General features: G+C 40.8%; 1 protein-coding gene across 2 annotated transcripts in view; it reads left to right on the top strand.

The window, feature by feature from the left end:
* pde4a (phosphodiesterase 4A, cAMP-specific) overlaps positions 1-13,761 on the top strand; it is a 43,548-nt gene that overhangs the window by 15,467 nt on the left and 14,320 nt on the right. The window contains exon 1 of one of the 2 annotated variants that reach the window (XM_024272581.2): positions 10,685-11,600. The exons of the other annotated variant lie outside the window; for it this stretch is intronic. Coding sequence (XP_024128349.1) covers positions 11,407-11,600 — 194 coding nt within the window. The 5' untranslated portion in view covers positions 10,685-11,406. Of the gene's footprint in view, positions 1-10,684; positions 11,601-13,761 lie in introns of those variants that run through there. 2 annotated transcript variants of the gene reach the window in all.

Here is a 13,761-nt window from a genome sequence, read left to right as displayed (position 1 = left end):
GTCATTAATAATCATTTCTGTGCCACGGTTTGCTCTAATTGGGATTTGCAAGAACAGCCCTCCACTTTTTGGGGATCCTTTCAATTAAAGGCTTGTTCATTATAGCAAATTCCTGCAACACGCAGCTTTAATCCGTGGAACCTCCCTGATTCTCCCCATCAGACCCCCTCTGTTTGACTTTCCTCTCTGAGAAACTCCATTGAGCATCAAAAGCAAATCAATATCACACCATCGCTCCTGCTGCTTTGGACCGGTTATTCTCCTGTCAAGGAGTTTGTCTCTAAGCTCCTCATTTATCTGAAAGTGACTGGCAGCAAACTATATGGGACACCAGCTGAATACATCTCTCCATCTGTCATCTCTCGAGATGGTTCTCTAAATCAGCTGATCCATCTGTTTGGGCCCAGTTTCCACAACAGCAGAGGAGAGGAGAAGTAGAGTGCAGCTCCTGTAAAACAATCCTACAAGGTGCTCCAGCTGAACGCTGCTCATTACAGGAACACTGGTTTATAAAAAGAGCAGGAGCTGAGGAGTCACGACTCAATAATGCTTACTTTTCACATTTGGCAACCTCCGGAACAGCAAAGAGCAATTTCCATAAAGAAAAGTATGGATCTGCATGAAGGAAGAACGATAAAGAGCACAGATAAAAAGTGTTTCTGCCTGGTGCCAGTTTTACATAACTCACCTGTAATGAATCCGTTTGCAAGCAGCCGGAGTGAGAAAAGAGACAGAATAAGAAAAACACAAACAGAGGAGGAATCTATGAATAAAAAACAGAAAGAGAGAGCCAGAGTAGAACAAGAAAATAACGAATCTGTCAAGACGCTGACCCTATTGCCCCCACTCTAATGTATGCTGGAGACAACACCAAAATAAAAAAATAAAAAAAACGGTGACATTTATTTTAGCAGCGACTTTCAGCTTTAAGAGTATTTGAAGAAGACTCAAACATCCTTGAACTGCAAATCCTTCAATTTTCTAGGACACTTTAGGAGTGTTGTAATCTGAAAAACAAGATAAGATGATGTAGAGAGGATTTTGATGTCCTGCCTGTTGGAACTCAGTCAAACAGACCATGTGTTATGCTTGGTAATAGCAGACTGAAGGCAAGGAGGTCGCACAACAAGCTACGAAGAAGGGATGGCTCCAGTGCAGGCTTGACTGAGGGAATTTCTCCTACTAAATACAGTGGGGCAAAAAAGTATTCAGTCAGCCACCAATTTTGCAAGTACTTTCACTTAAAAAAATGAGAAAGGCCAGTAATCTGGATCTTAGGTATCTCGCAACTATGAGAGACAAAACATATTACCGGAGTAAGCAGCATTGGGTTCCACCTATGAGGTTGAGATCTAGATGATTCTTACAAAGACACTCCTTTATGTGTGGGATCATTGTCATGCCGAAAGAGAGGTTTCTACTCAGAATCTGATGATACATGGGCCCTTTCATTCTTTTCTTTACACAGATCGGTCGACTTGGTTCCCTTAGCCAAAAACAGCCTCAAAGCATGATGTTTCCACCCCCATGCTTTACAGTAGGTTTGGTGTTCTTTGGATGCAACTCAGCATTCTTTCTCCTCCAAACAGTAGAGTTCTTACCAAAAAGTTCTATTTCGGTTTTATCTGACCATAGGACATTCTCCCAATCCTCTTCTATCTGACCATAGGACATTCTCCCAATCCTCTTCTGGATCATCCAAACGCTCTCTAGCAAACTTTATGTACTGGCTTTAGCAGGAGGACATGTCTGGCACTGCAGGATTTGAGTCCCTGGTGGTATAGTGTGTTACTGATGGTAGCCTTTCTTATTTTGGTCCCAGCTCTCTGCAGGTCATTCACGTTCTTGTGATCATTTTGACTCCACGAGGTGTAATCCTGCAAGGAGTCCCAGATTGAGGTAGATAATGAGAGATCTTGTATGTCTCCCATTTTCTTATAATTACTCCCACAGTTGATTTCTTCACACCAAACTGCTTATCTATTCCAGATTCACTATTCCAGCCTGGTGCAGGTCAACAATTTTGTTTCTGGTGTCCTTAGACAGCTCTTTGGTGTTGGCCATAGTGGATTTTGGAGTATTTCTGTTTGAGGTTGTGAACAGGTGACTTTAATATATATAGCAAGTTCAAACAGGTGCCATTAATACAGGTAACGAGTGGAGGACAGAGGATCCTCTTACAGGAGAAGTTACAGAAAAATCTTGCTTGTTTGTAGGTGACCAAATACTTATTTTCCACCATAACTTACAAATGTATTCTTTAAATATCAGACAATGTGATTTTCTGGAGTTTTTTTTTTTGTCATTTTGTCTCTTATAGTAGAGGTATACCTATGATAAAAAATTACTCCCTCCCTCATCTTTTTAAGTGAAAGAACTTGCACAATTGGTTGACTAAATACTTTTTGACCTACTGTAAGCTCGAATAATTTTCCGTGCACATAATTAAAAAGATCCTGTGAGTAAGAAAGCTTCAGTGTTTGCATTAATACTTTCATCACATTTGTAGCATTAAGACTGTTTGTGCGGTAGGGCCCAAAGTGAACACAGCTGAAGGCTGAAGGTGACGCAGGAGGCGACAGAACAGGTCGGTGTTCACCTGAAAAAGCCTTCTGAGAGCTTCCAGGAACTCCAGGTTTGGCTGATGTGAAGTGACGGGCGCCTCTGGTGGGTTTTGAGGAATACGGGCTCCCGCTCTCAGAGCAGCAAAGCCCAATTTCCTCGGATGAATGACAACAGAGTGATAAGAGCCACCTGGAATCCTGCAGGAATTTATTTTGTACAGTGCATTAATAGATTAAAAGGGCTGGATGGGGCTGGCTCTTACAATTTAGAGAGCCTGTTGCGGTGCAGAATGAAGGCTGATTACCATGTATGGTGTCATCCGTACAATAAATCCTTTTTCTGTGGCATTTGCCAGGTGTTTGATAGAAGCTGATCCCTCCGGCGTCTTGCTGAAAGGCATGTGTTCTGCGCTCTCACAGGCTCCGCTCCGCTCTGCATTTGGCCAAGCAAAGGTGGGTGGGTTATCCTGTGGGCAGGATAATCTGCTGTAATCTTTGGTTCTGTGATCTGACCGCAAACCAGCAGAGAGCTGGGCTTTTCTGGAGAGGACACGGATTGAGCGGACAGCTGGGGGGCATACGGGGGGAGCAGCAGCATATGGGGCAGGGCTGAGGGAAACTGGGGCCACAACACAAAAACCATCACCTCAATTACATGCAAACAGTTACTTGATTTGTTTAAAATCAAATTAAATTTGAATTACAGTGGAAGGATTCATTGGATTTAATGTGTCGTGAGTGTATTGTACATTTAAGGGCAAATCCAGACCCTTTCCATAAATGTATTTTATCATAAATTGGAGTTCCAGCTCATTTAATCCACAAAAATAGGATTTTAAAAAAATAGAATATTGTGGAGAAATCACCATTTACTTCCCAGTTTTTACAAAAAGATAAAGACAAAAGTTATGATCATATCAAATCTAAAATAAAATGTTTTAAAAATGACAAGCCCATCTTCAATACTTTATTAAGTCCTGCTGGACGATGAAATCTGCTTCTCCATCCAGATCCTCAGCAGAAGGAATCATGAAATCCTCTAGAACATTCTGCTAGACTGTTGCAGTGATTCTTGATTGAAGACAGCAGTGTTTACTAACACCAGCGGAGGACATTACAGCTCAAATAGTGACTGGCTGTGGAGATTTCACACTGGGCCTCCAGTAGCTTTGGTTCTGCTCCTCACTTGTCCTCCTTCAAACCCTTGATTCCCAAATGACAGGCTCACTTTTCTTTCATTGTTTGGACCACCGGGTAACAGTCTTTTTGTTTGGTCTAGTAAAGACGTTTCCTCTGTTGGCCCAGGCTCAGAAGCGGCTTTACCCGAGGAACCGACCATCGTAGCCAAATTCCTCTGAATGTGGTGGATTTGAAGCTGTTCCACCACCTCATTCCACTCTTTCTGGATCTCTTCCAGGTTCTTGAATCTTGTTCTTTTGATAATCTGCTAAAACCCATATTAGTCTCTTTTGCCGGTGCGTAGACTCCCGCCATATTTTGCCCTTCCATTAGACTTTCCGGTGATCCGCTTGGACACGGCGCTCTGAGAACAGCCAGCCTTCTTAGCTTGTTCTAGCTATAACATTTTTTTTTGGCTTACACCAACTTAGGGAGGGGTTCAGTGATAGGTTTCTGACTATATGGCCCATACTGAACCAGACTGAACCAATTTAGTGACCTCTGAGGAACCTTTGTTCCAGTACTCACCTATGTTCCCATGACCCTGTCCTGGGTGGATAGATGGATGGATGAGGAACATGTGCAGAAGCTTTGAGTTTAGTAGACATTTAGTTGGTAAACACAGATTTCTCCAGAATATTCTAATTTCATGGATTTTCATGAACCTAATTTAATATAAAAACAAACAAATAAATACTTAAAAACAGCAAATTTGTGAAAGATGATTCACTGTGGTGACTCATGATGGGATGCACCAAAAGGTGAATAACATCAACTTAAAAAATCAATGAAACAGTGTGGCCTGAATGTGGGGCTGAATGGTGGGGAGGTGGTTAGCTCCTTCACCTCATATCAGGTACTGGACCTTTCTGTGGGGAGTTTGCATATTCACCCCGTGCATGCGTGGGTTTTCTCTGGGTACTCTGGCTTCCTCCCAAAGTCCAAAAACATGCTTCATTTGTTGGTAAAGTGTCCCTATGTGTGTGTGGGGAGTGACTGTGTGACCTGTCTGGGTGACCCCAGAAGAGATACAGTGAGTTAAGAAAGTATATGGAGGTGATTACATTTATATTCTATGAAAACAAACATACTTTTGCATAATTACATTTTTTGGAAAGGTTTAGGATTTGTAGTAATTACAATTCTTTTATTTTCTATTCAATTTATGAATTAATATCTTAAACTGCTTTGAAATATCTATGCATTTATAATTTTATAGTTTTATCTTTGCTTTTATCGCTAATAATTGGCTGAATTGAACCAGTCAATCAGTTACAGCTCTTCTTTTGCAACATTCAGCCCAATATTGACATTACTATGGGAATCACTCTTCACTCCAGCAGCTTCTAAAGTGGTGGAGAGGACGGTAGGGGATGGAGTGGATATGAATTTTCATCAGGGCGAGTTTTGTTTTCATTTTTTATCTGAGAAATATCTGTGACTCATCGAAAACTGAAGCTTTTTCCCTGAACTGGATAAAGAAAGGCTTTCTAGAGGGTTTAACATGCACACAAAGCATGCTGGGAAGTATGATAATAGGATGATTCTAATATCACGCAGTTTCAATAATTTAATGAGCTTTGAGTAGCCAGGTCAAAAATAAAACGGAAGGGCTGTAATTTATAGCTACAAATTAAAAAAGTGGTGCTGACAGATTTATGAACCCCTAATGAATTTGGAGGTTTTATAGATGGGCTGCTGATAATCTCATCTCTTATTTACAGTTTCCTCTGTGCACTTTTGTCCTTGTCTTGGCAGATCTCAGCGCATGGTTTTCATACTCTGTAATGCTTGGGTGGCCAGATGCCCTCTCTTTCCTCATGTGGCGTGAAGCCAACGTTTTCCCCTCAGACGATCCTTGTGCATCCTACTGTAAATATCAGCTTTAGCATGTAAGCGGGCATGTGTGCGCTCATAACTCACGGAGAGCAAGCTGAGGCAAGTGGAGATGGCACGGCTTCTCTGGACATGTTCTCCAAGACGTGTCATTTATTGGCCTCGATAAAAAGCTCCAACTTTCACACAAAAAACCTCTCATGTGTTTGATAAAAGTGCAGAAAAATCTAAAGCAGATATGATCATAAAAGTGGGCACACTTTCCCAATTTGCAAGTCCTCCCCTCCGTGTCCCATCAACTGCCCTCACTGCCACCCCCACACTGGTAGCAATCAGCCAGGTGCTAAATGCCTGGGTGAGGCACAGCTCATGGGTGGGTGGGGGCTGAAATTGCACGTGGAAATAAGCATCCCTGCTAGCTTGGCAGAGTAGGAAGCGGGGGCAGTAAATAACTGTCATTCTCCACTGAGGCTTTAAGAGCATGGAGTGTCTGTTTGTGTCGTGGGGAAACCGAGGGAGATGGACTCGGGCAGGTTAATCATTAACTTAGTGAGCTGGAATAAAAAGAAGAAAAGGCCGGGCTGGGATTGAGAGTTCACTTTTTGAGGAGTAGCTTAAACATATGACGGTTGGCTCATCCCCTCAGAAGGAGCTGATTAACTGCAGCGCTCAGTGAGATGGAGAGAAGGGAGAGCTGACACCCACCAGGCTGCTGGGAAAACGCTGATCCGGCAGCAGCCAGGGGCTTCCTCATGATGGCTGTTAATGAATAATCAATGGCAAGAGAGGGTCAGTGTAGGGGATGTATGTAAATCTCCCCTACACTCTTATATGGGCTTAATGGTTTAATTAAACTAATCGCTGTATTGACTCAGGGCTCCAAAGCCCTTTGAAGCCGGCTGTATTAATGACATGGAATCAAGCTCCCCTCTTTTGTTGCAGAAATGTATTCAGAGCGGAGACTAAATGAAGCTGCTACACAGACCAATTTTCCTCCATTTGCTTTACATGCAAGGACTCTCTTTGAGAGGATGCACAGTGGTAATTCAATAATCAAACTCCATAATACCTGAGCAGAACATGCCTCTATCAAAACACAATTCATTGAGATGTCCCTGAATTACAAAAAAAAACTACATTTTCCACACCAGTGACCATGGAGTCAGTCGTGCAAAACAAGTCACATTAGCCCTTATCAGACGGCTGCTTCTGGTGTGCGTCAGCGATGCAGTTCAGGTAGCATGGCAACATGAGGGGCAGCTGCTTTAATGTACTCCTCTCCGTCCTGACAGAAACGGTTTGTTATCTTCGGCAGAAAGGAGTCACTCTGTCGGCACAAATCCTGTCCTCGGCGAAACCTCTGATCATCACGTCGTCGTCCTGAGACTCTCACATGGAGAAAGCAGGAGGCCTGCCCACAGCCCCGCACCGCTCTGTGTGTCTGCACATGCATCTAATTTGGCTTTTTGGGTTGTTTAGGGAAAAGCAAAAGCCTCTGCATTTGAGCGCGGCATGGGGGTGTGTGTTTTGGTGTGCGTCTGCACATATAGGGGTGTGCATGAGTCATTTCGAGAGGTTTCACCAGCTATTATTGAACAGGGACTCTGTATTTAATAAAAGATAGAATAATTGCCTCCTCATCAGCTCTCCAGAGATTACAATAGTAACTGTCAAGTGAATCAGAATTCTTGACATTTTCCCAAAATGGGTCTTTGAAACACACTGTTCAAACAGGGGCCTTTTCATGACTTTCCAAGACAAGCTCCGCCATCCATCCCCAGCATTTTGCCGGGAAACTATAGTAACTCCTTTCCAGGGGGAGATGGGAGAAAAAAAAACAGAGTCAGAAGAAAGGGGAAACTACTGACTCGGATGGGAGGAACAGCTTGACAAGAGATCTTATCTTTGTGTTTTTCGTTGTGCTCAGGCTTTAAGCTGCCTGCTGGAGAGGTAGAATTCATGCTGCAGTTTCTCTTTTTTTAAATAAATTTATATATATATATATATATATCTTTGCTGGCTACAATGGGAAGAAAAAAGCTGCAGGAAAAATAAGATACTTCTCCTTTTTGTTTCAATCTGGTTTGTTTACAGTGTATACAGGCGTACACGTCTGAAAAATGCACGCATAATTAAAGATATCTCATCTGTATTCCAAATGTGGGCAAGGAATAAGTATCTGGATGAAGGAAGATGGCAAGGAAAATAAAATAGAATTCCCTTGGGGATAAATGTTGCAGGAAAATGCAATACTTCAAAGGTAAACTAACTTGGAAGCCAATTTTAGTATAAACATGATTGATTGGGAATAGCAAAAAATGAAAAACAAAACTATATATGTTGCTAAAAAACATAAATTTATGTCAAGATAAATTAGGAAACATTTAAGTTTTGATGACCAAAATCAAACTCCAATTAAATTTGTGTCTTTAACACATATGCAAAAAAAAATTAGAATTGAAATTGCATGTCCAAGTATTTCTTTATTCAAAGTGTGTGAATCAGGAGCAGTTAAAAAATGTAGTTGGGAAAAACCTGCATCTGTGATGTAGAAACTACAATTGGTGGAGCACAAGTTTAAAGCATCCATTTGCAGACAAAGAGATCCATGAACATCTTTATTTTCTTCATCCAAGTTTGCATCTGTACGAGTGGATATCTCCAAATACTGCAAGCCGTTTTTGTTGCCCCACTAATGTTAGGTTGGGGTTGTGAGGGTCTGTAAGATAGTGGAAGAGCATGTAAACAGTTGATGATAGGAAATGGAGGTGGGCTCACCAAAATTTAGAGGTGAATTTCTAATGAACGCCTGCAGTTTTTGATCTTAGCTAAAAATGATATAATCGTGATAAAAAAATAAAAAAAAACACACTGGTAAATGCTTTTGCAATACATTATCAGAGTTGGACTTTAAACATGTCATTAGCAATTCTGGGAAGAGATATAGAAACTCCTGACGGCAAACTTTACACTTCCGGGAAATTATTTCACAAGACTTTAACAAATTGCTTCTTTTCTTGTCTTCTGAAAAGCAACGGCCTACTTCCCAATTTCCTGTTAAAAAAATGCCACTTTGGTCACTGTGGGGTTAATTGTGTAGTCGTGAAGCTATTAATCACAGCCTGCTATTATAACGGAAATAAATGCCACCTCAGGAGAGTCCTCAGAGAGCAGGCTTCCAGCAAACCCGACACAAGAAACCAAGGAGAAGCTTTTTACAAAGACTGCAGTGAAATGTGTCTGTTTAGAGCAGGAGTGTCAAGCTAAATCGCAGAAGGGGCCAAAATCCAAAACACACCTTAGATCGCAGGCCGAACAGGATAAATGTTTATTAAACCCTCTAAAAGAAAATTTTTAAAACTTTAAAAATGTAACTTTTTAACATAATTATGAACTAGATATGTAGCATTACCTGCCATAATGCTAGTGCGAATGCTCTAAGCTGAATTTGGCTGCTGAAGATGCTAGTGCTAATAGCTGAAGATGCTGACATTGATAGATGAAAATGCCGAAGCTGATAGCTAACTAAAAATGAGCTAAATGCCAAATTATCCAAAAAAAACGATATATATATATATACATAAAAACAACTTAAGTTAGCCAAAATAGCTAGCATGTAGCTGAAAAAAAATGGTTAAACTTCAAAATAGACTAAAAAACTGAAAAAAGCCTAAATTAGCCAAAACAGCTAGCGTGTAAATATTAGCCTAACTAAAAAACAGCCTAAAAACGTAACCCCCACCCCCTAAATTAGCCAAAACAGCTAGCGTGTAAATATTAGCCCAACTATAAAACAGCCTAAAAACTTAACCCCTCACCTTGCTAAATTAGCTAAAACAGCTAGCATGGAACCTAAGTATTAGCTAAACTCCAAAATGGCCCCAAAAAATCTTAGTATGTGCCAAAATAGTCGAAAAAGCTTGCAGAATGACAATTTTTAAAACTTTAAAAATGTAACTTTTTAACATAATTATCAACTAGATATGTAGCATTACCTGTAATAATGCTAGTGCGAATGCTCTAAGCTGAATTTGGCCACTGAAGATGCTAGTGCTAATAGCTGAAGATGCTGACATTGATAAATGAAAACGCTGAAGCTGATAGCTAACTAAAAATGAGCTAAGTGCCAAATTAGCCTAAAAACTAAATATATGTATTAATAAAAAAAAAACTCAGGTTAGCCAAAATAGCTAGCATGTAGCTGAAAAAATGGCAAAGATTCAAAATAGCCTAAAAAGCTGAAAAAAGCCTAAATTAGCCAAAACAGCTAGCATGTAAATATTAGCCCAACTATAAAACAGCCTAAAAACCTAACCCCCCCACCCCGCTAAATTAGCCAAAACAGCTAGCATGAAGCCTAAATATTATCTAAACTCCAAAAATGGTCCAAAAAAATCTTAGTAAGTGCTAAAATAGTCCAAAAAGCTAGCAGAATGACAATTTTTAAAACTGTAACTTTTTAACATAATTATGAATAATAAAAAGGCAGAAATATTATTCCAGAATAAACTTAAACCTTAAATAATTTTCAATATTTTACACTCCATAAAAATGTATTTTGTCAAACTTATACTGGTTAGAAATAAGCACAAGATAAAATCTGGCTATTGATAACAACAAAATAAAATCATCTGGACGGCCAGATCCGGCCCCCGGGCCTTGACTTTGAGACATGGTTTAGAGGGAAAAACAACAACAACATGCATTTAAACAAATTCCTGCTGGAGGCTAGCTCACATTTATTCCTGCAATGTCATCACCGGCTTACTTGAGCTTGACCTAACACACCTTGTTTAAAAGGTATTTCATGGTCTAATTGCTTCTCTTAGGGAGCGTCATTGTGTCCGCTCACATCCAAAAACCCAAGAAATTGCTCTTGCTGGACACGGCTGTTGATGTCAAAATAGGGAGTGTTTTGGGCGCAAACCTCACATGCTCTCTTAGTAGAATATGTAAACATTTACACAGGGGTATGAGTCAACCCCTTTCCCCCCATCACTTTTTTTATCTTCTCCTCCTCTTTCTGGGTTGTTTGTGTCTTGTCTTCGTCTCCTCGTTACACGAGCCCCTTGGTGTTGCCGCGCTCTGGCGCCTGTGGTCTGCTTCTCTTGCTGATCGCCCTTCCTGTCGCTGCAGAGGAACTGTCAGCGTGAAGATAAGGATGGTGCGAGCACATGCTTGAGATAGGGAGGCGGGGAGAGGAGACAGGCGAATGCACAGGGGGGTTAAAGGCTAGTTAGTTAAAGATTATTACAAGTTGCTTTTGCACCAGAGGTGTCCTGAGAGTTGTGAAGGTGAATGAAGCAGAAATCTGGAGCTCGTGAGAGGACGGAGGTCTGGTTTGGCCAGCAGCAACAGCAGCGGGAGTCAATCTAAGCTGATGTGGTGAAATTCAAGCTCTACTCTGTGAGGCTTCCTGTGCTGAGCAACAGGAAACCTTAAACAACCTGCACAAATAAGGATTAAGGAGACCTGAAACAAACCCCAAAGGAACCCAGTGGATGTGAGGAGAGTGAATTTCAGCATCCAGGCCCCGAGGATTACAGGAAAGGATGTGTATGTTGATGAACTTTACCACCTCCGGCTGCAGTGCTGGTGTGATGGGGGAATGAGGCCTCTTTATTAGGCTCTGCTGCGGATTGTGGGCAGTTTTCAACACATATTTCAGGTGCTGTGTCTGCCTGAGACGTGAGTACGCAGTAAAAAGTGGATGAGTGGGGGCCTGCGTGGGAGGGAGGCAGCCATCCAGTGAGACAGCCAGTAGTAAGTGGAGGCTGGGGGAGTTTTCTTTAGCTGCACGGTTCCAGCAGGGCCAGACCTGGCAGCAATGAGTCAGAGGAAGCTGATAAGACAGCTGAGGTTGTGGGATAGTCCTGAGGGTCCACCTCCTGCCCCCTCACTCACCTCACCTCTGTCACCTGATGATCAATCACGAGGACACGGGGGCTCGGCTCTGTTCCGCCGCATGAAGCTGAACCGCAGTATTCAGGAGCGCAGGCGTTCATCTCACTGTATTTACAGGTACAGCTGCGCACCCAGCCACTAATTTTTCATGTGACCCACTTCTCAACAGCCTGTCTGTGTTCCACTAATAAGGAGGTGCAGTGGTGTGAGATTCTCATCTGCAGGTCACATTAGAACCCAGAAATTTTGAACATTGATGCAACGAGGCTGTAACAAAAAACTCTCCACACACACGGCGTAATAACCTTAGTTTGACGGATTACATTTGACTAAACTGAGAATGTCAGAGTCTGATAATCACTCTCAAGTTCAAAGACAAAAATAAAAACGGGGATTAACGCGTGCAGTTTGCAGAGTTTCCCCCCTGGCAAACAGTTCTGATGTGTTTTTCATTACGGAGGAAACTTGTTTTATGATAATTGATCTGTTTCCAGACGCAGAAACTCTTCTGGGGAAAGAAGAGGCCAATTTAAAAAGAGCAGCTCTGAAAATAGCAGGTTTAAATTTGGAAATTAAACCTAAAGTGATAACAAGATTTAGAATAAGCGAGAAGGGGGACAGAGGTTATCCTTAAATAAAAATAGATCAATTAAATGTCCTTTGGAAGGAAAGAAATAGTCACAACTTTAGATGTGTGTTAGCCTATTAGGTGTCTTTATAGCAAACTAAAGAGGGTATCTTTAATCAGAGTATTTAATTAATGCCGTTTTATTATCCCCATATTTTTAGGCTTGTTATTCCCTCTGACTTCATTTCTGTGCTGGTGGATTTTTCATTAGTCAGAGTATTTGGTTCCAGGGCGGTTTGTTGAAGCTTGCAGGAGAATGAAGGTGTCAAGGTAATAGATTTTCAGAGGAAGGATGTGTAACTTCTGTTTTAATCCCTTTAAAGCTAAACATAAAAAATAAAATAAAATGTGGAGAAAAGGGGAAATTCTCTGCTACCGTTTAGTCAAGGGGTGTCAAAGTAATTTTGGTTCACATTCAACATTCAACCCGTCTGTTCTCAAGGGGGCTGGACCAGTAACATAAAGAAAAATAACCTTTGGTCAGCTTGTTATCTAAAGCTTTGTTTTTGTTTTGTCCATATTTCCTGAAACACTCCACATCAATCTTTCTTCTTCTTGACATTTCGATCATTTCGACATTTTGGTCATTTAAAAAATCGGTTTTACTTTTCCTTTGCTCCCCCTAGTGGCGGAATTGCGCATTGCAGACATTTCTTGAAAAAAAAAACAAAAAGACAAAAAAAAAAAAAACATAATTTGCCACAGGAATGGGCTAGAGACTTGCTTTTTTTTTCTTTTTTATATCTTTTACATTTTATTTATATTTTTTTATTCACAACTGGGCCGAATTAAACCATTTTATGTACGTTTGTATGTTTGTCACGCCTGATTCAGCTGTTCAATTTACTGAGCTAAATAAGCTCTAGAATGCCATTGGTACATAAAAAAAACTTGATACAGAACTATATCGCTGTGTGTTTGTTGAAGTTTAAGGGCCAAACCGAATTCATCCCTTCTCCCTTCCCTTCATTTAGCCCTCCAAACATAGAGTTATGAAAAAATAGTGTTTCCTGTATGTATTTTTCGGATGTCCCTTTTTTCGTCAATGACATCACCAATAATCGCTAGCCCGCTAGTGTTAGCGCGGAGCTTCTAGCGCTTGAATATACATAACAACAGCAATATCATAACTTTTAAAAGGTCATGTTACACCAAAAAGTCTTTACTTACATTTAAATGTAAATTTCTGTGCTTCAGGTAAAAAAAAGCGCTTCACCACGATGCAGTTTAGCCTTGCGATGGAATACTTTGTATTCCTTTCGCTTGGAGGTTGAAATAAAAAAAAAAATATATATATATATATATATATATATATATATATATATATATATCCCGGACACACTTGCGCTTAAACTGTCCCTTCAAATTGAGGGTAAGGGAGAAGGGGAAGGTAGAAGGGAAGAATTGGGCCTAACAAGGGCCTGGTCATGTGATCACATTCAACCCATCTGATCTCAAGTTGGCTTAACCAGTAAGATAATAGCAGAAATAACCTTTGGTCAACTTGTTTCCTGTAGCTTTGTGTTTGTTTTGTCAATTTTTCCTGGAACACTCAGCACTCCACATCAATCTTTCCTCATTTTCACAATGACAATAACTTTTTGATAGTCGTTTTTTCTTTTCCTTTGCTCCTCCTAGTGGCAGAATTGC

The sequence above is a fragment of the Oryzias melastigma genome, linkage group LG8, assembly GCF_002922805.2.
Source record: "Oryzias melastigma strain HK-1 linkage group LG8, ASM292280v2, whole genome shotgun sequence".
In the NCBI taxonomy this organism is placed as follows: domain Eukaryota; kingdom Metazoa; phylum Chordata; class Actinopteri; order Beloniformes; family Adrianichthyidae; genus Oryzias; species Oryzias melastigma.
Note: the sequence above shows the minus strand (reverse complement) of the source record. Positions and strands in the feature narration are given on the sequence as shown.